The following is a 25,736-nucleotide window of genomic DNA, read 5'->3' on the forward strand; positions in this document are numbered from 1 at the left end:
AATGCAATGCGTAGCGTTCTGGTCGCCTCACCTCAAAAAGGATGTTGTACAGTTAGGAAAGGGTTGGAAAAGGGCCACGAAAAGCACCAAAGGATGGAGCTTGCAGTTTAGAGGAAAGCTGAGGAAGAGGCAGCGTGATAGAAGTTTATAAAATAAGGCATGTCGTGGAGAAATTGGAGAGAGAAAGGCCTTTCTCTGTCTCGCCCAACACTAGAACCCGTGGACACCCAAAGAAGGTGAATGTTGGGAGGTTCAGAACAGAGAAAAGACACAGCAGAGTTTTGTCTTTAAATATATGCATTTTCATTTCAATAAGGTACACAGAAATGTTTGTAACTTAAAGAAGGCAGTGAAGAAATCCAAGTGAAAGGAGAAGGAAAAGAGGTGAGATCAACAATCTGCCATGGAAACTCTGCTGTGGCCTTAAATTAAAACTTGCCCAGTTCTGTGCATTCGCAACTTCCATTTCCTGGATCCAAAGGTTCGTCCTCAACTGCCAGCGCTCATTGGCAGGAGTCAAGATGTCATCTCTCGCCAGAACACTTTGGATGTCCTCGACATCGTTTACATAAAAAAATAAAAGATTAGCAAACTTTTGATATAAAAAAACCCGCTTTACAAGAAATTATCCTCAACTCAACTTGTTCATAACTGTTAGAAATCGCACAGTGCAGAGTTAAACGGTGGAACTCCCTGCTGCAGGAGCTCGTATGGCTTTAAAAGATGATTGGACCAATTTATGGTGAAGGAAAGGGCTATCGAAGGCTACTAGGCAGGATGGCTGTGTTCAGAGAAGGCACGCCTCTGAATACCCATTGAGGGGTCTTTGGGGACTTCCTGTTGGAATATCTGGCCAGCCACTGTGAGAACAGGGTGCAGGTTCAGACACGGGCCTCTTTGCATACTCAGAGGCAGTCTAGCTCTGAATACCAGTTCCTAGGGATGGGTGGGCTAAAGCGGTGGCCTCTTGGCACCTTTGTGTTCTGAACTTCATAGAAGCATCTGGATAGCAGAAGCGGGGATTCAGGCACCTGGGTGGCCCCTGAGAGAACAGGATGCTGGACTAGATGGGCCATTGGCCTGATCCAGCAGCCAGGCTCTTCTTATGTTCTTATGGAACCTCCAGCTCCAGAGGCAGTCTATCCAGATTCCCAGGTTCTTAGGGGTATTAGGCCGCTGTGAGAACAGGATACAAAGGTGGGACCCCTTTGGCCTGATTCAGCAGCCTCTTCTTTTGCGCTTTAGTTACATAAGATGAGCCAGGTCCTGACACATTGTGAAGGAGCACTCTGCACATGCTCCAAACCACTCGCTTTGTCGTCGTCGCTTCACGTATTTTGGGGCCCTGCATTGTGGAAGGAGGACCCGGGGCTGAGCTTTGCCTCCAGGGGGAAAGAGGAGCCCTGCAGGAGTCGCTTCTGTTCCATCAGGGGACAGAGGCGATGAAAGCTCCCGACCCAAATTTCAAGCAGGGATGGGGAAGCAGCGCCCAATCAGAGGCTGGCTGCTTGTCGGTGTTCGGCCAATGGCAGCAGGGCACAGGGTATATATGTCTAGGTCCTTGAGTCAGGCTTTCGGGTCACCTGTTGTGCTGGAGTGAGACAAGGCAGCGCCAAGCCCCTGGGGATTTTGCAGGATTTGATTCTCCCTGTCAGGTAATAGCCGTCTCTGGTTCCCAGATTTGGGCGCATGGGGTGGGAGCAGGGAGGAAAGAGAAAAAAGGCAGCAACCGCTGCAGGTCCATTGCCTACAAAGCAGGCCAGATTTTTTAAAAATCTGGAATTTGATCTATCAACTCTCTAGAGCTAGAGTGGATGGGCAGTCCAGAGAATTTGGGGCTCCAGCAGGGGCCCCCTACTCCAGGGATCTGCTTTGATGCTTCACCCCCTAGAATGGCCAAGTATAGGATTGCCAGGCTCTTAGAACTGCCCTTCTTTTCGGATGGCCCCAAATGGCGCCAGTGACCCCAAACCTTGCAGTGACCTTGCTGAGTGCCCTAGACGGGCGTCCTTGCTGTTTGCAGGAGGGAGAGGAGGTCTAGGAAGACCCTGGCATGCGCCCACTGGCCAGCCCTCCTGCAGGCACCTGCCAAACTCTTCCCCTTTCTCCTTCCTTGCTGCACACAGTGCTTTCCCCACTTCCCTCCCCACCCCCCACCCTGCCTGGAGATTGAATTCCTTGCTGGACACTTGGATCCGGGGACCGCTGACACTTTGCAAAAGTAGCCGCTGGAATGCAGGCTGAGCTGGCAGCCAAAATGTTCCTCCACGCCATCGGGGCCCTTTTGTGGATAAGAAAGTTGGCTATAAATAAACTGGTTTCCGAGGGGCCGGGGGCTAAAATTATCCCTGGCTCTCCATTGGCGGCAACTAGATAGGGGTGCTGGAACCTGTACGCCCCCCCTTCCCCACCCACTTGGCACCCAGAGGGGCCCTCTTGACCTTTCCATGTGGGTTCCATACGGCCAGGCCCAGAAGTGGGAATGGGATTCCTCACCACCTTGGGAACTCTTCATTCTCCAGCAGAGACTGGGTGACTTGTGCCAGGATGATGATGATGATGATGATAATAATGCATACCTAGAATAAGCTCTGGCCCATGGAAAGGCCCTTGCCATAGGGACTGCAGATGTGCTTTGCACGCTTCAAGTTCCCAGATCTCAAGAAGAAAGGCTGGGCAAATTACGAAGGAGGTGGAGAAAGTGGATAGGCCCCTCATTAAGAACCTCGGAAGAGCCTGGCTGCTGGTTCAAGTCCCGCATCCCAGATGCTTCGTCTGGGAAACCTGCAAACAGGATTCAAACATGAGAGCCCTCTCCTCTCCTCCTGTGGTTTCCAGCAACTGGGATTCAGGAGCAGAGCAATAACCGTTATGGCTAATAGACATCCATAGGCACCTCCTCCTCCATGAATTTGCCCCATCCTCTTTTAAAGCCACTCAGGTTCATGGCTGTCTCTGTTTCCTGCAGCAGCGAGTTCCATAGTTTAACTGTGTGCTGTATATCGGACGACTTTCTTTCCTCCATGCCGAATCTTCCAATGCTCAGCCTCGTTGTGTTATGGAGAGAGGTGGTGGTGGAAAAACTTCTCTCTCTCCACTATCTCCATGCCACGCATAATTTTAATAAAGCCCTATTGCGCCTCCCTCCAAACTTTAAAAGCCCCCAACGCTGCGGCCTGCTTTCTTGCCACAGGACTCGTCCCGCCAACCGCCACCATGCCTTTCGGAAACACCCACAACAAGTTCAAGCTGAACTACAAGTGTGAGGAGGAGTTCCCTGACCTCTCCAAACACAACAACCACATGGCCAAGGTCCTCACCAAGGAGATTTATGGAAAGCTGCGTGACAAGGAGACTCCCAGCGGCTTCACCCTGGACGACTGCATCCAGACCGGTGTGGACAACCCAGGTGGGTCCTACCTCTTTGGCGCTTCCACGAACCAAACGCTGAAGCCACGCTGAGCATCCCTTCCTCTCTCTCCACTTTGCGGGCAAAGATGTCACCAAAACCCAGGCATGCAATTTCTCCCCAATCCAGCTTGCCACCTCCCTCTGGTGGCCAATTTGCATGATTTTACATGCATTTGCCACACAGAGCGGGGGTGGGGGTGGGGTTGGACGACGGGAGGGGAGGAACGGGGGGGGGAGGAAACAAAAGAGGCCAGAGGCCCGCCTGCTTTGAGTCCACGCATCTAGAAAGAGTAGCAAGACATGAGAAGCATTGGAGGGGAGAGCTGGAAGGGAACCCAAAGGTCATCTGGTCCAACCCCCTGCAATGCAGGAATAGCACCTACAACTCAGAACAACCCCCTTTCCCGTGGATATTTAATTGGAAGGTCCCTGTGGCAGAGCATCTGCCTGGGAGGGCTGGGAATGTCACCCTCCTGAAACCCTGGAGAGCTGAGCTGCCAGTCAGTGTTGGGAACACTTGGCTCAATGGACCAGTGGGTCTGACTTGGCATACGACTGCTTCCTATGTTCCTAACTGAGAAAAGATTAGACCATAAAGACTTATCAAATCAGGTCCCCAATTGTAGTATAAATACGAGGGACCCTCTTATTACATACAAAAGCCCAAACAAACCTATTGCAAGTTGCAAATATTACTGGGAGGACTCACTTCCAGTCAACCACAGGAAGCGGTTTCTTTGGAGGCTGCCAGCTGACCACTCCTGGATTAAACAGCCAAGTCCCCTTGCTGGGTTCAGTTTGGGGGGGGGGGTTTGCACATAAAACCCTGTGTATAATTCTGCATGTCTCCAGGAGAGACACAGGCTTCATTCATTCATTCATTCATTCATTCATTTGTATGCCATTTTTCTGCACACAAACCAAAAATCAGGCTCAAAGCGGCTTACAACAAAGAAAACAGGAAAACGCTTTCAACACTATGAAAACAATTGCATCATAGCATAGCAAAACAATAGCAAATACAATAGCGTACAAAAAAACCACATCTCAATGCCAAAAATACAACAAGTTTGCTGAAACAACATGCAGCACCCAGTAACAAAAATAGCAAGGGAGCTTCACAGTCTCACGTTAGTCCTATAAAGCCCCCTCCCATGATGTTGCTCAGGACCCTTCTCCTCCTTTATGTGGGTTGGTTTGCTGTGCTTTGAAGGAGCCCCCTGCTAAATCCTGAGTGGGGGGGAGGCATGATTTCAGCAGACTGGGGGACACCAAGTACTGGCGACAATAACTTCATTGATGTGGGGGAAATTGGGGAACCTGCTAATGAGCAGGAAAAAGACACTAAGGCACTGGAGGGATATACTTGTGGTTTTGGTTGTCTCTATACTAATGCACAGAGCACGGGAAATGAGCAAAATGAGCTCGAGCTCTTAACACAGGAGCCTACAATTCTATGATCCTGCAGAGTGAGATCTCATGTGCAGCCCCTGTTCCTTTTCAACGAGGCTTGCCAAAGACAGCACCCCACTGGTCATAGCTGCTAGTCTCCCACCTTGAACACCTAATCCCATTCCCACAGGCCTCTGGGAGTCATCAGGTTTTTTAGGGGACTCGCCAGCCCCCAAGGGTCATTCTAGTCCAACCTCCTGCAATGAGGGAATCACAGCTTTAAAAACCCCATGCACCCTTCTCCTAATCTAATGCCTCCCCCCTCGTTCACACACAGGCCACCCCTTCATCATGACTGTGGGCTGTGTGGCTGGTGACGAAGAGTCCTACGACGTCTTCAAGGATCTCTTTGACCCCATCATCCGGGACCGTCATGGTGGCTACAAGCCCACTGACAAGCATAAGACCGACCTGAACCATGAGAACCTGAAGGTAGGAACCAGGACTGTCTGGGGCTGAGGGGCTGGGGGGGGGCTGTAGGGGTGGGCCGTAGTTCCATAGGTGTGCCCGTGCTTTGGACACGCAAATTATAACCCCCAGTGCTTGTTTCCCTGAACAAGGGAACTCACCTGCACAGGAGGCAGCCACAGCTTTCAGCCTGGATTCAGGACAGATAAAATAAAGGACAGAGGCAGAGTTAAACTGTGGAACTCCCTCCCACAGGAGGCAGGGATGGCCACCAACTTGGGTGTCCTTAAACAAGGATGGGACAAATTCATGGAGGAGGAGAGGGCTATCGAAGGCTCCTAGCCACCATGGCTGTGCTCTGCTTCCGAATCCCAGTTGCTGGAAACTACAGGAGGAGGGGAGAGTGATCAGATCTAGCTTGTGGTCTTCCCTTGTGACCATTGGGTGACCATTGTAAGAAGAGTTTTGGACTAGATGGGTCCCGTTTGCCCCGATCCAGCAGCCAGGCTCTTCTGATGTTCTCTCCGTTCAGCCCGGACACTGACATCCAGCGCCGAGGGCCTTGTGGCGGTTCCCTCATTGCGAGAAGTGAGGTTACAGGGAACCAGGCAGAGGGCCTTCTCGGTAGCAGCACCTGCCCTGTGGAACGCCCTTCCATCAGATGTCAAGGAAATAAGCAGCTATCCTAATTTTAAAAGACATCTGAAGGCAGCCCTGTTTAGGGAATCTTTTAATATTTAATGCTGTATTGTTTTAATATTCAATTGGGAGCCGCCCAGAGTGGCTGGGGAGACTCAGCCTGATAGGCGGGGTATAAATAATGAATTATTATTGTTGTTATTATCTCTGGGTGGGAACTTGCCAGTCAGAGTAGACCCGCCTTTGCCAACCTGTCCCAAACATCTGGAGGGCGCCAGGTTGGAAAAGGCTGGAAGAGACGGCACTATGCTTGACAGATTCATGGTTTGACTTGGGAGGGTTCAGACGCTTGCCTGGAACGGGGAAGGGCCACTGTGCTTGTGAGAAAGGCAAGTGTGTCCGGGGCTTGCCTGGCAAACTCACGGCAGGCCTCTGCCTCTCTGTTCCTTGCAGGGTGGAGATGACCTGGACCCCAACTATGTGCTCAGCAGCCGCGTGAGGACAGGGCGCAGCATCAAGGGGTACACCCTGCCCCCCCACTGCAGCCGCGGAGAGCGCCGGGCTGTTGAGAACCTCTCCATCACCGGTAAGGCTGGAAGAATCGGGTCAGGAAAAACAAATTCCTTCTTTCGGTAGTGCAAGAGTTGAACTGCAGAACTCCCTGCCGCAGGAGGCAGTGATGGCCACCAACTTGGATGGCTTCGAAATAGGTAAAAGGGACCCCTGACCTTTAGGTCCAGTCGTGACCGACTCTGGGGTTGCGGCGCTCATCTCGCTCTATAGGCCGAGGGAGCCAGTGTTTGTCTGCAGACAGCTTCTGGGTCATGTGGCCAGCATGACAAAGCTGCTTCTGGCAAACCAGAGCAGCGCACGGAAACACCATTTACCTTCCCGCTTGGAGCGGTACCTATTTATCTACTTGCACTTTGACATGCTTTTGAACTGCTAGGTCGGCAGGAGCTGGGACCGAGCAACGGGAGCTCACCCCATTGCAGGGATTCGAACCGCCGACCTTCTGATCAGCAAGCCCTAGACTCTGTGGTTTAACCCACAGCGCCACCTGCGTCCCACCTGCTTCGAAATACAATTAGACAAATTCAGGAAGAAGGAGAGGGCTGTTGATGGCTGTTAGCCATGACGGCAGCTTAGTCCTGCTGGCCACATGACCTGGAAGCTGTCTGCAGACAAACGCCGGCTCCCTTGGCCTATAGAGCGAGATGAGCGCCGCAACCCCAGAGTTGTCTGCGACTGGACCTAATGGTCAGGGGTACCTTTACCTTTACAGTCATTCCTTCTTCCTATGGAGGCCTGGGGACTGTAGTTTTAGGGTGTCTTTTTTTAAAAGCCTTTGCAGAGCCAGACTAGATTACAATTCCTTCTTTGGTGGAATAATAAGTTTGAAGTGCACTTAAAGAGGGCTTTTTGCAACCTCTAGAAGAGGGAACAGTCCGCTCAGATTCTCTTTTGGGATGAATATCCATCAGACGTTCGCCAAATATCTGCTGACTCTGGGCAGCATTTGATTTCAGTCTCCGAATTGTTTGAGAGCTGACATGCAATGGGATGAGGTATTTGGCAAAGGTCTGATGACGGGCATCTTCTGTTATTTATTTAGTAAATAACAGGCAATGGCATCCGGTCTTTAATAGATGCCAGTTCATGAAGCTTCAAATTTGACATATACCCCAAATCAAAAGAATGAGGGAGAATGCCCTCAGCTACAAAGCACCCCCAAAATTCAAAGTTGGGAGAGACCTGCCCCCCCTTTCAGAATGTACACAGATAGACGAAACATGCTTTTATTTGGCAATAAGGGGAGCATATGAAGACCTTGTTTTAAACCAGCCTTCAGCAACCAGATGTTTGGGACTGCAATTCCCTTCAGCTCCAACATCATACAGCTGTGCTGGCTGGGTCTGATGGGAGCTGTAGTCAAAAACAGTGTTGCACAGGTGATGAGCAGGGAGACGCTGGTTCGAATCTCCACCCGGCTAAAAACTCATATTGGGGTGACCATGAGCCAGTCACTCTCTTGAAACTGATCATTTAACTGATCTACATCAGGTATGTGGATCAGGTGGCCTGCAAAGCCTCCCCTAAGTGAATGAGTCTACTTCACAGGGTTGTTTTGATAAGAAGCAGAATTGGAAAGTTAGATGGTACGCCCAAAGCTCATCTAGTCCAACCCCCTGCAATACATGAGTAACAGCTAAAGCATTCCTGGCAGGTGACCAGCCAACCTCTGTTTAAAAATCCCCAACTGCTCTAAACAGGCTTGGTTTGCAGACCCTTGACCATCCTTGTTACCTTCTTCTGCCCATGTTCCAGCTTGTCAACATCCTTGTTAAATTGTGGCACCCAGAACTGCACACAGGACTCCAGGTGTGGTCTGACAAAGGCAGACTAGAGTGGAACAATGACTTCCTTTGATCTGGACACTAGATTTCTGTTGATGCAGCCGAGAATAGCATTAGCCTTTTTTGCTGCTGCATCACATGGTCTACAAAGTCCCATAGATGCTTTCTACATGTACTGCTGGCAAGCCAGGCGTCCCCCATCTTATATTCCTAAGTGTAGAATCTTGGGGGAAATGCAAAATGGTAAACAAATGCCGCTGCCAAATTGTGTGGGTGTCACTGGATGAAATAGTGAGCCCCGTATCCAGACAGCAACTGCTAGAGCTAGGCGGTCGTGGCTGCAAGGCCTCTTCCATCAACACTCCCATGCCCCAAAGCAGACCATGCAGGATATGTACAAATGGTCTTCCATCGCAGCGGGTTGGGCTAGATGACCTTTAGGGGTCCATCCCAACTCTGCAACTCTATGGTTCCATGAAATGGCTAGTGCCTAGGCATGGCCTCCTCCACCTGGTGTCTCTACCCTGCCTTTCCCTCTCATCTCCCTGCCTTTCCCCCTATTCCACAGCCTTGAACAGCTTGACCGGAGAGTTCAAGGGCAAGTACTACCCTCTGAAGAACATGTCCGATGCAGAACAGCAGCAGCTCATTGACGACCACTTCCTCTTTGACAAGCCCGTCTCTCCTCTCCTGCTCGCCTCAGGCATGGCCCGGGACTGGCCTGACGCCAGAGGCATCTGGTAAGCAGCAACACATTTATACCTCCCAATGTTTTCCTGATGAAAATAGGGACATCCTATTCAGTGACAGAGGGTCTAAACCACTCAGCCTAGGGCTTGCCAACCAGAAGGTCGGTGGTTTGAATCCCCGCGACGGGGTGAGCTCCCGTTGCTCGGTCCCTGCTCCTGCCTACCTAGCAGTTCGAAAACACATCAAAGTGCAAGTAGATAAATAGGTACCACTCCGGCGGGAAGGTAAACGGCATTTCCGTGTGCTGCTCTGGTTCTCCAGAAGCGGCTTAGTCATGCTGGCCACATGACCCGGAAAAACTGTCTGCAGACAAACGTCGGCTCCCTCGGCCAGTAAGGCGAGATGAGTGCCGCAACCCCAGAGTCGTTCGCGACTGGACTTAACTAACAGGGGTCCTTTACCTTTTTTATTCGGTGACAACAACAATAACAATTTTATTGTTTATACCCTATCCAACTGACTGGGTTGCCCCAGCCACTCTGGGCATGTCCAGCTCGACCCAACTTCTCACACCCTTCCCTCACAGCTTGCAAAATGTTTAATGGAGCAGGGGGGCCCCAAACGGCATTGTGCGGCTTGCAAAAATATAGCATAGAGAGATACGTTTTTTTTCTGCAAACGATAACATGCACGTTTAAACATTTTGCTCCCTGTTCTACATTTCCTCCCCCCTTTTTAAAGCATTGCACTGCGTATCTGCATTGTACCGCCCGATCATGTCATGTGTGCAATTATCTCGTGCGGTTTCAACCTTGCGCGGTTGAAAGCTGGCTGGTTGAAACCCTGCAGTTTGATTGCATGCAAGGCAGAGAGCTTAAAAGTTTTTCCTGGCATGGGAAGAGCTTCTAAGCTCTCCAACTTGCTTTGGCGGGAATTTGGAGGGCCCACGAGATCTCGTGAGAGCATCCCAGATTCATCTTGCTTGAGAAGGATGGTCATTCAGGGGGTGGTTCGAGTATGTGCGTTTTTGCATATATATACCATGGATAGTTGGCCCCGGTGAATATTTGACGTTTTCTCCCCTTATGGCTTTGATCTATGGGCTACCACTTAAACAAGGATGCATTTTAAGCTGCATTTTAAACTGTATTCTAACTTATATTTTAATCAACTGGTTTTTGTTTTGTTTTTTGAATGTTTTTACTGTATTTATATTCAGTGTTAGCCGCCCTGAGCCCGGTCTTGGCCGGGGAGGGCGGGGTATTTATTATTATATTATTATCCTGCAACGTACCCTCTGTGCAAGATGCATTCATATTGTATGGTTTCTAGCTTCTGTTGAAAGCTGCCTCGAATACCCTGGTAGAAAGGTGGAATAGAAATGACCGTGATAAAAATGATACTAATAATTAAAAAAAGGATAATAATTACATTCCTGGTGCACTTCAATGCCCTTTTGTGCTGTCTCAATACCTCCAATGCACTCGAGAGGTTTGAGGGACTCAGGCCTGCAGCGTTTACACTCTCCCCTCTCTCTCTCCACCCCCCCCCCCAGGCACAATGACAACAAAACCTTCCTGGTGTGGGTGAACGAGGAGGACCACCTCCGCGTCATCTCCATGCAGAAGGGCGGCAACATGAAGGAGGTCTTCCGGCGTTTCTGCGTCGGGCTGCAGAAGGTGAGCTTTGCAGAGGGGGAGAGAGGACTCCTGGCTGTCTCAGAGGCCACATGGAAAGAGCTATGGCAGAGAGGCAAGGGAGTAGAGGCCAGCCCTATGGTAGCCCAGAGGGACTGTCCCTGGCAGGCAGTAGAGCAGGGAGCATCATGTGATGCATGATTCCCGCATCGCAGGGGGTTAGACTAGAGGACCTCTGGGGGTACCTTCTAACTCTACAATTCATTGGCAGGCACCTGACAGGCTCACAGGTGACTCAGGCAGGCTGCGGTCAGTTGACAGTGTCCTAGCTGGTACCACCTGCAGTTTTGCCTGTTGACTAGCTGAGTTTGAGGTCCAGGATTCTTGCCAGATGCAGGTGCGAGATCGTGACAATTGAAAACACTCATCTTCCTGGAGCTTCTAAAAAGACGAGCAAAGAGTGCCAAGGTCAGGCATCCCCAAACTTCGGCCCTCCAGATGTTCTGGCCTACAACTCCCATGATCAATAGCTAAGAGGACCAGTGGTCAGGGATGATGGGAATTGTAGTCCAAAACACCTGGAGGGCCAAAGTTTGGGGATGCCTGGCATAGGCAACCTTGGCTCTCCAGATGCTTTGGAACTACAACTCCCATGATCCCTAGCTAACAGGGCCAGTGGTCAGGAATCATGGGAGTTGTAGCTCTAAAACATCTGGAGAGCCAAGGTTGCTTGTGCCTGGTCTAAATAAACGGTGCAGCACAATTGCTAGCAGGAGTGAGGCCTTGGCAGTCCATCGCATCTGCGCTCAAAGATCTGCGCTGGCTGATGGGCTGCCACTTGAAACCCATTTACTCACCCCAGCACCTCCTAAAAACATTCTTGCCTAAAGTACACAAGAGGCTTAGAAGGTTGCCACAAGTTTCGATCCATTTTTAACTTTTTGAAAGTTTCAAAGTGTCCTTGTTGTTTTTTCCTATTTGATACCATCTTTCCTGCAAACTGCTTTGAGGTGTTCTCCCCTCCTGCCAATCAATTGGTTGCATAAATTTCATGAAATAAATCAGAGGTCAGCAAACTTTTTCAGCAGGGGACCAGTCCACTGTCCCTCAGACCTTGTGGGGGGCCGGACTATATTTTGGGGAAAAAATAATGAACGAATTCCTATGCCCCACAAATAACCCAGAGATGCATTTTAAATAAATGGACACATTCTATTTATGTAAAAACACGCTGATTCCCTGACAGTCCGCGGGCCAGATTTAGAAGGCGATAGGGCCGGATCTGGCCCCCGGGCCTTAGTTTGCCTATGCATGAAATAATAAATGAATGAAAACTCCCAGTCCTGGGCACTGCCAGCTCCCTACCGAGTCCTACAATGGACATTCCTAGTTCTGCAGATAAAAGACTGAAGGAGCTGCTTCTCTCTTCCCCCCCACAACCCCTCCCCCGCTCATCTTTTCCTTTTTCTCGGGGAAGATCGAGGAGATCTTCAAGAAAGCTGGCCACCCCTTCAGCTGGAGCGAGCACTTGGGCTACATCCTGACCTGCCCCTCTAACCTGGGCACTGGGCTGCGTGGGGGGGTCCACGTCAAACTGCCCCATCTCAGCAAGCATGCCAAGTTCGAGGAAATCCTCACGCGTCTCCGTCTGCAGAAACGTGGCACAGGTGAGAGGGCGGGAGGGGAGGCCTGGACGCCATGGTGGAAATAAGACAAGCTGGAGGCACCTCAAGAGGACTAGGGACTTGAATTTTTTTAAAACAGCTCCCTTGGTTCCACTTTCCTGGGAGCGAGCCCCGGGGGGGATTCAGTCCATGCACTTCTGGGTTAGGATCGTGCTGTTATTTGTGCCCTCCTCGCCCATCTCGTGTCATGCAATTGACGGGGCGGTTACTGCATTGCAGGGGGCTGGAGTAGATGACCCCTGGGGGTACCCCCTCCAGCTTTATAGTTCAATGATTGCATGTTGAATTAGTCATGGCTTTGCTGGGCAGAGGGGTGAGGGGAAGGGGCTGGGGAATGCGCTTCCTTGCAGAGAGATATCTTTGGTCTGGAATCCAATCCTTATGAGGGATGCCCGAGGGAGCTGGGTATTTTTAGCCTGGAGAAGAGATGACCGAGAGCTAATACAATAACCCTCTTCAAATATCTGAAGGGCTGTTGCCTGAAGGAGGGCGACAGCTTGTTTTCTGTTGGAGGGCAGCGCCCGAAGCGATAGAGTCCAACGACCAGGAAGGAGATTCCTTCAAGTAGACTCCCTCCTTCCTTGGAGATTTTTGAGCAGCGTTTAGATGGCCATCTCTCAGGGATGCTTTGCTAGAACTGCATTGCAGGGGGTTGAGCTCGACGAGCCTTGGGGGTCCCTACGATTTTATGAAATCCACACTACAATAATAATAATAAAAAATAACCCAGGCAGATACTTATTTTTAAATATCTTCCACCACCAGCCTTCCAAAACTGTGGGCATACATTTGTGTGCATTGTGCCCTTGGGGAATCTTAGCACCGTGTATACAAAAGGTGTCCATAGGCAAATGGAATGGACTTCCTCTGAAGGTTACGGACTCTCCTTCATTGGGTGGCTATCTCTCAGGGATTCGTTAGCTGCGATTCCTGAACGGCAAGGGGTTAGACTAGATGACCTTTAGGGTTACCTTCCAACCCTACGATTCTACGAAACGGATTCCTGGCTCAGTAGGGAGTGCAATTTTAGGGAGCGAACCTAAATTATTGCAAATCCCTCCAGTGAGCAGTCTTAAAAAAACACATTTTGGGGCATGAGGAATTCCAGCCAGCTATTATTTCTGTAGCAGAGCAGGCATCATTTAGCTTGGCAAGTCTATGGTCTAATGACAAAGCGCATAAACCATTTTCGGAAAGCCGAATTTTGGAAAGCAATACCCCGAATGTCGGGTAATGCTAAATACTAATAAAAAGTCTTAATATATAGGGGTCAGGGGTCCCTTTACCTTTATATAGGGGGAAGCCCTCGGCAATCAGCGATCGCTACGTCATTGCACGCACATTCCGCTTACCAACCAAAAACTAAATCCTATTAATGTTTACCAAAATATATTTCGAATGGCCGAGTCACTCGTTGCGACTTACAAGCACTTGCCCGTTGTTCTTGGAAACTGAAATTTGCAAAACGAAACACGCCCTATGGGCTCAGCAACCCACTTCCAGTTTCTGGAGGGCCTGGAGGGGGCGATCCAAGTAACGGTGACTCTTCCCCCCCCCCAAAAAAAACCCCGCAGGTGGTGTGGACACAGAGGCCGTGGGTGCCGTTTTCGACATCTCCAACGCCGACCGCCTGGGCTCCTCCGAGGTAGAGCAGGTGCAGCTGGTGGTGGACGGCGTGAAGCTAATGGTTGAGATGGAGAAGAAGCTGGAGAAGGGCCAGGCCATCGACGACATGGTCCCTGCGCAGAAGTGAGAGGTTTCCCGCGGCCGCCGTCCTGCTGACCCCGCGTGGACTGGGGCTTGGACTCCGGGGGGAGGGTGACCCCAACCCTGCCACTCCCGGCGACCCACCGCCCTGTCCCTGGGCGCCCTCCTCTCTCTTGCGAAGGAGAGCGGAAGGCCGCCTGGGGTGGGGCGGGGCAGCTGGGAAGCTCGTGACACCTGCGTCCTAGTGGAAGGAGTTAATAAAGCGAATTATGGCCCCCAGAGCCTTGCCTCCTCCCCAAAGGAGTCTCTTGTGCTGTTTTTTTTTATAAAGGTATTTTTAGTAAGCACTGCAGGGGGTTCGGCTAGATGACCCTTGGGACCCAACTCTACGATTCTATGATGCTAACTCTTCATACAGTTGCATTTGTAGCAGAGGAGGGGGGAAAGCCAGTGAGGTCTGAAAGCAAAGCTGGGTGCAGTGATGGTTGCGCTCTGCCTCTTCTGTTGGAGGCAGCGACGCTTCTGAAAACTGGAAAGTGCAAGAAGCGAGAGAGAGGTGCCCTTGTGCTCCAATCCCTATTGCATGTTTCCCATAAGGGGTTCTAGCCTCTTGCACCCAGGTCCTGCCTTTGGGCTTCACTTTGAGGCATCTGTTGGGCCACTATGAGAACAGGATGCTAACTAGATGAGCCGATGGGCTGACCCAGCAACTAGGCTCATCTGATGGAACCTCCAGGCCCAGAGGCAATCTATCAACATTCCTGGGTTCCTAGTGGTAGGAGTATTTGACAACAGAAGGAGCAGGAGGCTGGGCTTGATGGCTCCCTTGGCCTGACCCAGAAGGCTCCTCTTAAGTAAATAAGAAGAGGCCTGATCAATCAGGCCCAAAGCACATCTGGGAATTAGACAAATTCATAGAGGCGGCCACTGATTACTACTAGCTACAATGGCTACGAACTGCCTCTGCTGCCAAAGGAGGAAGCAATGCTTCTGGATACAAGTTGCAAACCTGTTTGCAGGTTTACCCTAATGGGCATCTGGCTGGCCACTATGAGAAGAGAATGCTGGCCTTTGCATGGGCCATTGGCCTGGTAAAGCAGGGCTAACCTTATGTACCTATGGAACCTCCAGGTCCAGAGGCAGTCTATCTTGGTTCCTAGGACATTGGGCAGATGGGCCATTGGCCTGACCCAGGGTAGCCCAGCTTGGGGAGAAGAGATTATGCAGGTGTGAGTGGTGGGGTCCTGCAAACCTTACCTGGTATCACCAGCGTCGAGAGTTTCACAGGGCTGGGCTTTTTATGTCCTTACGTTTAGGCAGGGTTACTAGGCTGTGAGCCGGAGAGCTTGCATCGTGCGTCCCTTGTTTCAGTTCAGCTCTTCCCCGTCACACACCAGATGTCCCCAGAGCGTCAAAGGAACCCCAATGACACCCTGCACTCAACCCAGCACCCACAATCGTACTGGAGTAGCTCTCCGCAAGTTTTGTAATTTGAAACCCTGCAAGAGATTCAGAAGCTGGGCTTTCTCCACGCAACACAGCACCTGTTTGTGGAGTTTGCTCCCGTGGGAGGCGATGGTGGTCACCAGCTGCGATGGCTCTAGAAGTGGTTTAGACACACATCCGTGGAGGAGACACCTATTGGTGGTTACTATAGCTGCAATGGTTCAGTGGAACCTCCAGTGGGAGGGGCAGTGTACCCCTATAGAAGGGCAAGAGCAGGAGAAGCCTATCTAGGTCCTTCTCAGGCACTTCTCCTTCGAATCAAGAGTCCTGTTTCAACCCCCCACCCCCACCCAGAATAAGAGAAGGAAGCAGAGCACCTCTGAACATGGGCCGAGGGCTGCTCTCAAAACTGAGTGATCTAAACACACATACAGAGAGAGACCTCCTCAGGCAAACAAAGGGCGCGAGTCCCACACAGACTCTACCTGTCCGTTGAGAAGTGCAATGAAGGGAGTTGGGCTGGATGACCCTTAGGGTTCCCTTCAGTTTCCACGAAGGGCCTCTTCGAGCCCAATTCCACCCCCACAGATGAGAGAAGCGGCCCAGCAGCAGACAAGGCAGAGAAGACGGCGGGCGGAGGCTTTCTACGTTTATTAAGGGTTTGGTACAGAACTGTCGCTCTGGGGCTGGAATAACTTACAATCGTCCCAAGGCTAAAGGGTGGGCTCATTTAATATCGCTAACCCAATGATAACCGGGGGGGGGGGCTAACTGGACAATTATTTACAGGGGAGTCTGTACAGATGGGGAGGGAGGTGGGGGATGCGCCCAAAGAGGCAGGGTCCGGGAGGAAGGGGGGGGAGGTCACAGCAGGGGGACCCAGTGTACAGAAGTGGGGTGAGGCGAAAGGAGCAAGGGGAGGAAAGGGGGCAGGAGGAAGGAAACCCACTTAAAATTTCTCCCCGCGAGAGCTGCCGAATTTAGCGTCGCCACTGTTACCCGTGAGCTCCACCTGGACCCCCCTCCTCCAAGCTCAGCCGCAGCTGCCGCCCCCCCCCCCACCAGAGACCAGGCTGCCCCTCTCCTCCGCCCTGGGATGTGGGGGGTGCTGGCCACAAGGTCCCCTCCACACCGCTGGGCCCATTTCCCTGTCGAGCAAGAGATGGCAGGGAGCATGGCAGCCGTGCCCGAACCAGTGTGCAATGCCCGCCTGTCCGGTGAAGTGCTGTGCGAGAAGCAGCCTTTTCTTATGGGGGAGGGGGGTGGACGCTGCCCCCCCACGATCCTCCTGAGGGGAGCCACCCCCCCAACGTTGCAGCAGCTCTGGCGGGGGCCCCAGCTGTCAGGACGATGGATCTGAGCCCTTGAACCGACCGCCGGGAGGGCCAGCCTCCTCTCAAGAGGGCCGTCTAAGCACCGGGGTTCTGGTTTGCGAGTGTGTTGTTGTTGTTCTTGGTCTAGTGATGTGGGGCTGGTGGGGAATGGCGGTGAGGGGGCCTGCCCGCCACTCAAGGCCTTGGTGCGCTGCAGGGGAAGTTCAACAGCAGAAGAAGCCAAAACTCAACCTCCAACCCACCCTCTCCGAGAGGAGAACCAGAAGCTCAGCGGCCTCCTCCCACCACAGCTGCTGCACCGGTTGAATGGCTGCTGCCGAATCCTGCAGCCAGGGGGCTGAGCACCAACCGGGACCCAAAACTGCCCGCCAGCCCCTCCGCAAGACAGGGTCACGCCATCCCCAGAACCCTCCAACTCTCCCCCTGCTTCTCACCACCACTGCCACTGCCTGGGCAAGAGGATATCCTCTTTTGGCAACATTGCCCCCCAAGTTTGGCTAAAGGCCTGGCTCCCCCCCCCTCCCCGCTCCAGAGAGACTTTGGCAGATTTAGCTTTCTGGCCATTGGCTGCCGGGCTTCGGGTGGGAGCTGCACACCCAGCTCTCAGTCCCCCCCCCCCAAAAAAGGAACTGGGATTCACATCAGCCAGAGACATAATTTTGTCCCAAATACTAAAATGGAGCTGGAATTAAGGACACCCCCCCCCCCAAAAAGTGGCTCTGGTTTGAGAGCGGGAAAGGATCTGTTTCAACTTCTGGGTACAGCATTTGCCAACCGATGGAAGCGGGGGGTGGGGCGGGGAACCAAAATTATTATTGTTGTTGTTATTGAATTTATATACTGCCCTATACCCGGGGGTCTCGGGGGTCTCCTTGAAAATGCACCTGGTGGGAAGAGGAAGGGGGTGAGAGAGACCTGCTTTGCAGGGATCCCAGCTCCTACACTCTCCCCTGTAATGGCAAAGTGGGTAGGAGAGGGGTCTGCAACACCACAATTTGCCAAAGACCCCCCTTTTGCTTTCGAGGCTCCCCATGCCATGCGTCTGCTAGTTAACAGAGTAAAGCCCCCCCCCCAAAAAAACCACTTAGGAAGGGAAGCAGGCTGAGAGAGAGAGAGCTCCCCTTTAAGGTTCCCGCAGCAGCTGGGGACCCCCCTAGAGGCGATCCTTGGACCAAGTACAGTGGCGAGGGTGAAGCCGGCCCCGGTGGTGGCGGTGATGGTGGTGTGACCCCCCTTTCCTCAACGCCCCCCTCTCTTTCCCCAACCCCACAGCCCCTAGGCACAGCGGGCAGGCCAGTGGGAGCCCCCCAGAGCAGCTCCTCGTCCTATCAGGCAGCAGGATCAGGCCCCAGAAAAAAGCCCCCAAGGGGGACGCAACGGAGAGGGCGGCCGAGGGTCACACCCTCTCTCTGGCCCCCCCGCAACAGCCTGTGGGGTTGGCGCAGAAGGAAGAAGCCCCGCCAGCCAGCGCTGCCTAGAGTTGCAGCTGGTCCGAGATTTTCGCCACCAGGGTGCGGAAGGCCAGGGAGGTGCCCGCCTGGCGCCGGAAGAGGACGCCGTGGAGCCCTCCCAAGCGCTGTAGGCGACACACCTCCACCTCAAAGGAGCAGAAGTGCTCGCTGGGGCTCTTCTCGTGGGTGCAGGACAGGACGAAGGGCTCCGTCTGGCGGCAGCAGCAGCTGGCGGAGTCCGTGGCCTGGCGGAGGGCAACCAGAATGGCCTCGGCGGAGCGGGTGCTGGTCAGCTTCACATTCCAGGTAAATCGGAGCAGCCGGGGTTCTGCTTCCTTTTGATGCCAAGGTAGATTGCAACTGCGCAGGGGAGAGAAGGGCAGAGGGGGAGAAGTTTAGGGCGCACACACCACATGTGCCCGTTTGGCCCCTATGATCGGCAGGTGCCACCTAACACATGTTCTGCGCTTGTAGGAAATTGACTCCCGCCCCCCCCCCCCAGTGAGCTGGCGGCTGCACTTTGGAGCTGGCCCGTGTTCTATGGAACTCTCTGCCACTAGAGATTCGGAAGGCGCTTTGCGGGCCAACTTTCTTTTAAAATCAATTCCATTGAGTGTCTTTAACATAAAATACAATGAAAACCAAACTGAAGAAGATAAACAGAAGAGAAGAAACCAGAAGGAAGAGAAGAAAATAAAGAAATAGAAAAGGAAGAGAAGGAAAAGAAGAAGAGAAGAAGAAAATAGTTCATCTGTGCCAATTTTCTAATGCCCGCTGAAATTTTTCTCTATTCCGCCAGGCCCATGCAAGGCAATGAAGAACACATCCTTCTACTTTGGGTAACGGATTCCAGATTCTAACTTTTTAAATATGGTTTTCATTGTATGGTTTTATATTCTCAATGTTGCAAGCTGCGTTGATATATATCTTTCCCTGACACAGAGGCCTTCAAATATTTTTGCGACGAATGAATGACCTTGACAGTGAGACAGCTGGGTACCAACCTTGTGAGCGCAGGTCCCCTGATTCTCTCAGGTTCGTCTGCGACCCTGGAAAGAGGAAGAAGAGGAGAGCAATGAAGAAGGTACAGCCGACGGTGGGGTGGGGGGGTGGGCCAAAGGGTGGGCAGGCTCTTTCCCCATTCCCAGCCACCGGAGGAGCCTTGAACCCCAGGCCGGGAGAGAGGTGGAGGGACCAGCTAGCTCCGTCCGAGAGCCCCGCCCTCAAACCTTCCCTGTGCGCAGAGAGCCCAAGATTCCCTGGCTGAGTCACAGAACTGTGGAGTTGGGAGGGACCCCCAGAAGTCATCTAGCTCAACCCCCTTGGCAAGGCTGGGAATCACAGCTAAGTGAGGCTGCATCAGAGACCTTCCCTGGGGAGGGGGGCTCTTCTACCTGCATGTGGGCTGTACCACTTCAAACTGCATTTGTGGGGGGGGGGATTACGTGGCTGATACCAGTTGGGGTCTGGGGAGGGGGAATGCACCGCAGGGAGAAAGCCAGCGCGTCAGGGAGAAAGGCTCTCAGCAGTGCCTTCCCCCCAGCCTGGAACTGGTGTCGACAATGTAAAGGGGCATTTGATCAGTCTCACAAGCCCCTCTGCGCTGCTTAGATATAGTCAGGTGTGGTGCAAACTATTATTCATTTATTCTTTTATTTCTTGCATGGCTATGCCACCTTTTTCTCAAGGCGGCAACCCCATGGTTCTCCGCCTCCTCATTTAACCCCACCACCACCACCACAACCCTGAGGGGCAGGCTAGGCCGAGGGAGGCAGTGATTGGGCCCCGGGGTCACACCCTGAGCTTCATGGCCAAGCGGGGCGGGGCACCCTGGTCTCTCTCTCCCCGGCCGTAGTCCGGCACTCTAACCACCACGCCACACTATCTCTCGGCTAGCCCAGCTATCCTCCTGGCCTGGCTCTTACCCAGCCTTGCTTAAGAGCTCCTGGGGAGGGGGTGGAGCCATAGAGCTTAGCTCAGACCTGGAATGTAAGGAAGAGAGTGCTTTTGAGAACGTGCAGAGCGCCTTTCCGCAGCCATCCGGGATTAAGGGGACTGAGGGGCTTCCGGGATTGGAAGCGGGGGTGGGGGTGGGGGTGTCCCTTCTACCCCGCCAAGCACTCGTGTTAGAAGCTAAGCCCCGAACAACACACTTTTTGGGGTGGGTGGGAAAGAACCTCTAGATTTCTAGTCAAGCGAGAAGGAAGCAAAAGCTTTTATGGGATTGGGGGGGGATCAGGTGGGGAGGAGGCAGGAGGGGAAGGGGCTGGAGGCAGGCAGGCGGGCAAGGCTTCCCCCGCCACCCCCAGGGAAGAAGAAAAGGCAGCCAGACTTACTGATTTTAGATCCTTGAGGCATTGAAGCACCCGAAACACACCTGTTAGAATTCTGCCGCTTAGACGGGTCAAGAGTGACCCTGGAAACAGAGAAAAGCAGAGTGAAACCAGCGCAGAGGGAAAGGCGGCAGCAGCAGGAGGAGGAGGGGTGGGGAGCAAGAGAGGTTAGTGGGGAGAGCAATCTCTTCCTTCCAGCAGAAATGCCTCCAAATGGGGGGTGGGAGAGGGGACGGGATCGTACAGCTGGGAGGGGGCCCCCAAGGGTCATCTAGCCCAACCCCGCTGCAGTGCAAGAATCTGAACAGGTGCCTCATGGGCCGAACAAACCAAGCCTGAGAGTTTCAATTCCCAGGGTGCCTCGTCTGATCCGATTTGTTAAACCACGCTGGGGAACTGTAGCTCTGGGAAGGGAATTTGGACACACCCTTAACGAACCTCGTCAGGCGTAACAAACTACATCTCCCAGAACTCTTTGCGGTAAGTGGCGGTGGTTTAATGAGGCTTCAAAGCGCATGCCATGAACGTGGCCACAGGAATATGGGGCATTTGTGGCAGATTCATCCTGTTATACTAGCCGTTCTGCGACTCAACCGACAACAATAGGGCTTGCAGCGCAGCAAAATGAGGAATCATAGAATCATAGGATTGTAGAGTTGGAAGGGGTCCCCAAGAGTCATCTAGTCTAACCCCCTGAAATGCAGGAATCTCAGCTAAAGCATCCCTGACAGATGGCCGTCCAACCTTTGTTTATAAACCTCCAAGGAAGGGGAGTCCAAGGAAGCAAAAACACACACCAGAACATCTGTGCTATGAAACGTTGTGGGATTCCAGGTTTTTCAGAATCCGCACTGATTGGAAACAACCCCTTCCCCCAAAACCTTTGCAGAGAGCAAACAGTATCAGAAGTGTCACGATGACTGCCCCAGGAGCAAATTGCAAGTGCGGAGTAAAAAGGAGGCTCGGGGGGGGGGGGTGTTGTCCCTCGGCCTGCTGCCAAACCTGAGCGGCTGAAAGGGGCCTTCTCGGTGGTGGCTGCTCCCAGGCAACTTTGGAACTCCCTGCCGAGAGAAGCCAGGTTGGCTCCCTCCTTGCTGTGCTTCAGGTGAAGCCTTTCTTTTTCCAACTGGCTTTTCCAACTGCTTTTAATGAAATGGCTGGTGCCGTGCTATTTTTATTGCTTTTATCATTGCAATTAACTGTTTGCTTTGAGATATATGCATATATGCAGTTTTAATTCTCTCAATGTTAATGTTTTAAATGAGTCCTCCCTCATGTATTTTAGCCGTGCTTATTTGTATCTGGAAGCCGCCTTGTGTCCCCATCAGGGGAAAAGGCGGGTAAATAACAATAAAAGCCACTGCCTGGGGCTTCCAAGCCCTCCTCTTCCTCTGCTGCAGAGCTGGCCCAAGACATTTTGCTGCCTGAGGCAAAGAGCAAGAAGCAGCCCGCCCCCTTCAATGTTCAGAAGGTGTCTGGACTCAGAGCTGACTCAAACTTCAAGAGCACAGCAGCATCCCCTGCCAGCACACAGTTCAGAAGGTGCAGGGCACTCCTTCTTCTCCCCCCCAACAGCCAAGGCGGAGGTTCTGCCACCTGAGGCGGTTGCCTCCCTATGTCCAATGCTTGTGCTGGCCCCGCTAAGGGCACTATCTAAAGGCAGGGTGGAAAGAGCTTTTAAGCTCTCCACCTTGCTCACTGGACAAAGTCTGCGTGGTATGTGGACTCTGGGGGAACGAGGGATTCTCTCTCTCTCCCCCCCACTAGCTATGGGGCAGCTCCAATGCTATGGGTGTACACAGTTTCCGCCAGAAACCATGGTGCTGGTCCCCCACGGAAGAGGCAATTGCACCGTGCAGCTGCAGGAGGATTGCCCTGTCTTATGAACTCTGAGTGCAGATTCTGCCGCGGAAGCCATCTTCTGCTTAGAAATCAGGGTGGATAAAAATCAATGATATTTTAAAATATATATATTTTTTTAAAAATTGGATTTTTAAAAATTTTAAATTGGATTTTTAAAATAAAATGCTTTTGGAGGAAACTATCTTTCTAAAGATAGTTTTCTATTTAGGTTACATTATAGTCCAAAGGAAGGGACGCGGGTGGCGCTGTGGGTTAAACCACAGAGCCTAGGGCTTTGCCGATCAGAAGGTTGGCGGTTCGAATCCCCGCGACGGGGTGAGCTCCCGTTGCTCGGTCCCAGCTCCTGCCAACCTAGCAGTTCGAAAGTACGTCAAAATGCAAGTAGATAAATAGGTACTGCTACAGCAGGAAGGTAAACGGCGTTTCCATGTGCTGCTCTGGTTTGCCAGAAGCGGCTTTGTCATGCTGGCCACATGACCTGGAAGCTGTATGCCAGCTCCCTCGGCCAATAACATGAGATGAGCGCTGCAACCCCAGAGTCGGTCACGACTGGGCCTAATGGTCAGGGGTCCCTTTACCTTTTATAGTCCAAAGGCTATTAATCAGGAAATAAGGATTTGTTTTAAGTTTTTCACATGTGCTGAAACTCAGGCTAAGTTTTTTTTAAAAAAAGTGTAACCACATCAGTTAACAAACATGGATTTGTTATAACACTATATGCTATAATGTTATTGCTTTAGTTAAATAGGTTGTTTAAATTGTTATTAAGGAAATGATTATTTTTCTCCTTCCAATGAAGCACAGCAGAAAAGTTGTCCAAATATAAACAGTTATTAAACCTCACAATAATTTCATAATTATCTGTCTATGTATTTCTAACGGCATAACCAAATCAGTAATTTTTGATATAACTGTAAAAACTACTCTGAAAATTTATTATTCCAAAAATGAAACCTTCACCTGGTTGTAAATATTAAGATTATACCAGTAAGAATGAGTCTTTCTGTAAAAAAATGATTGAAATCAAGTCTTACTGACTAGTGAATTAAACCAAGTCTTACTGACTGCTGATTTAAACCATGATTTAAATCGATTTGATTTGATTTAAATCAAAACCACCCTTAGCGATGCAGTAAATCAAACTGGGGGGTAAGGGCAAGAGGAAAAGGAGTCGGGGAGTGGCAACCACCCAGCCAGCGTTCTCGATTTCTTCACCCTCTTCGCCCGCCCGGCCGCTCACCTCCGCGTGAGTTTCGACGTGAGCTTGCTGAAGAGGTTGGAGGTGGCGCGGCTGCGGCTCTGAGGCAGAGGGGTGGCTTCATGGGAGAGCGTGGGGGAGGTGGGAGGCCCGTTCTGCACACCGGTCCCACGCCGGTCCCGCACCTGCCCCCCGTGGAAGGTGCTGCGGATGTTGGTGCCGCGAGACAGCCGGGTGCGGTCCGAGGAGGTGGACGAGGTGGCGATGCTGTGGCTGGAGGGGGAGGCGGGAGGCACCCGATTGGTGGCAGAGCTGCATGGGGCAGGGTGGGGATTGGAGGGGGGGGAGAGAGAGAGAGAGAGAGAGAGAGAGAGAGATGAGGCAGAAGTCAGCATTAGTCACCCATCAAGGCAGGCAACACGGGCAAGATTTTGGGGGTTTCCTTTGGACAGAAACAATTGCCTGCTGTCCGTAATTAACGGTACCAAATACTTTTGACAGTGCCAATGTACAGGTGAAACTCAGAAAATTAGAATATCGTCGAAGAGTGCACTCATTTCAGTAATGCAACTTATTCTTTTTAATTTTAATTTTAATTTTCACAAATGTTTCTTTTGGAAATTCCACTGTAATAAAACAAATAGTTACAATAATACAAAAATAAACATCGCTATTACATTTCATTAATTACATTCCATTTATAATTGGCCCACCTAATGACAAATAATTACAATTACAACAAATAAAGGCTTGACATATCTTGCTTTGCATGTCATGCATCTATCTCATATATTGGTTTCACCTTTTAAGTTGCGTTACTGAAATAAATGCACTTTTCGATGATATTCTAATTTTCCGAGTTTCACCTGTAGGAATATTATCTCGTACAGTGCTTTTTTCTGGGGGTATGCATCCCCCAAAACATTTTGTGAATCTAAGTTTGGCCTCATTGAGGGTCATTATTTCAATAAGCAGGAAAATGAGAGCACCCTAAACTTTTCCTTTAGGAAAAAAAAGCACTGATCTTATATATGATCTTGGCAGCTCAAATAGTAATTGCAACTCAATGGAAAACAGCCCCAAATCTTGAGACTGGGCATTTGGTACCTTCACACTGGAATATGGCAATAATGGGGGAAATTACATATAATTTGAGATTTGAAAAAGGACTAGAACCCCCAGGTGCTTCTTCTATGATTTGGCATCCTTTTACGGCATGTACAGTGGAACCATATTTTCCAAGGCAACCCTCCTCTCGAGCCTGGCAAATTGGGAAAGAAGTTTGATAGTCCGATAACATTGGGATTCTTTACTTGGACTTTCTGATTTTAACTCATAGGCAACTGTACTCATTTCCTATTTACACTTTTCGTATTTTAATAGTCATCTGTTGTTAGAAACGTTCTGTTTTATATAACGTTATGAATTAAATATGAAATCCTCTCCCATGCACAAGAAGCTGGGGGGCCCTGAAGCCAGACGAAGAGTATCCTGACCATGTACAGAGAGCACTTCTGCAGCCACCTCGAAACCACATCTAATCGCTACGTGCTGGCAATTAGGAGTGACTATTTCTGGAGTGAAAAGGCTGCCTTTCCAGGCTGGCTACAATCCTGGGTTTTTAGAAGCTAATAATAATAATAATAATAATAATAATAATAATAATAATAATATATTATTATTATTATTATTATTATTATTATTATTATTATTATTATTATTTATACCCCGCCCACCTGGCTGGGCTTCCCCAGCCACTCTGGGCAGCTTCCAACAAAATATTAAAATACAGTAATCCATCAAACATTAAAAGCTTCCCTAAACAGGGCTGCCTTCAGAAGTCTTCTAAAAGTCTGGTAGTTGTTGTTCTATTTTACATCTGGTAGGAGGGCGTTCCATAGGGCAGGTGCCACTACCGAGAAGGTCCTCTGGCTGGTTCCCTTTAACTTGGCTTCTCGCATGGAGGGAACCGCCAAAAGGCCCTTGGTACTGGACCTCAGTATCCGGGCAGAACGATGGGGTTGGAGACGCTGCTTCAGATATACTAGGAATGGAAAGTGATAAAATGACTCCCTCCAGCCTGCCCTCCCCAAAGAGACATAGAAATGTCCTTCTGCTCTTCCCA

At 51.1% G+C, this 25,736-nt stretch overlaps 2 protein-coding genes across 9 annotated transcripts in view; one reads left to right on the forward strand and one right to left on the reverse strand.

Moving 5' to 3' along the window:
• Positions 1 to 1,551: 1,551 nt before the first annotated feature.
• Positions 1,552 to 14,286, forward strand: CKM (creatine kinase, M-type). The gene is made up of 8 exons (XM_035117706.2): positions 1,552 to 1,655; positions 3,194 to 3,409; positions 5,141 to 5,295; positions 6,364 to 6,496; positions 8,836 to 9,007; positions 10,513 to 10,636; positions 12,072 to 12,261; positions 13,854 to 14,286. Exons 2-8 carry the CDS (start codon positions 3,217 to 3,219, stop codon positions 14,030 to 14,032), a joined length of 1,146 nt encoding a protein of 381 aa, XP_034973597.1. The 5' UTR covers positions 1,552 to 1,655; positions 3,194 to 3,216; the 3' UTR covers positions 14,033 to 14,286.
• Positions 13,947 to 25,736, reverse strand: part of MARK4 (microtubule affinity regulating kinase 4) — a 58,009-nt gene continuing 46,219 nt past the window's right edge. For 3 of the 8 annotated variants that reach the window (XM_035117675.2, XM_035117674.2, XM_035117678.2), the window contains exons 15-18: positions 23,654 to 23,923; positions 20,143 to 20,199; positions 19,222 to 19,266; positions 13,947 to 18,577 (exon numbers count right to left, since the gene is read on the reverse strand). In XM_035117675.2, coding sequence (XP_034973566.1) covers positions 18,241 to 18,577; positions 19,222 to 19,266; positions 20,143 to 20,199; positions 23,654 to 23,923 — 709 coding nt within the window. In that variant the 3' untranslated portion in view covers positions 13,947 to 18,240. Of the gene's footprint in view, positions 18,578 to 19,221; positions 19,267 to 20,142; positions 20,200 to 20,553; positions 20,634 to 23,653; positions 23,924 to 25,736 lie in introns of those variants that run through there. The other 5 variants (XM_035117680.2, XM_035117679.2, XM_035117677.2 and 2 more) reach the window with 3 other exon arrangements.

The sequence above is a fragment of the Zootoca vivipara genome, chromosome 6 (assembly GCF_963506605.1).
Source record: "Zootoca vivipara chromosome 6, rZooViv1.1, whole genome shotgun sequence".
In the NCBI taxonomy this organism is placed as follows: Eukaryota; Metazoa; Chordata; class Lepidosauria; order Squamata; family Lacertidae; genus Zootoca; species Zootoca vivipara.

What these genes read in the sequence shown, in the direction of transcription:
- CKM (XM_035117706.2), top strand. Translation starts at nt 3,217, where the DNA reads ATGCCTTTCGGAAACACCCACAACAAGTTCAAGCTGAACTACAAGTGT. An exon ending in TGAACCATGAGAACCTGAAG is followed by an intron (nt 5,296 to 6,363) that starts GTAGGAACCAGG and finishes TGTTCCTTGCAG; the next exon opens with GGTGGAGATGACCTGGACCC. An exon ending in TGAGAACCTCTCCATCACCG is followed by an intron (nt 6,497 to 8,835) that starts GTAAGGCTGGAA and finishes CCTATTCCACAG; the next exon opens with CCTTGAACAGCTTGACCGGA.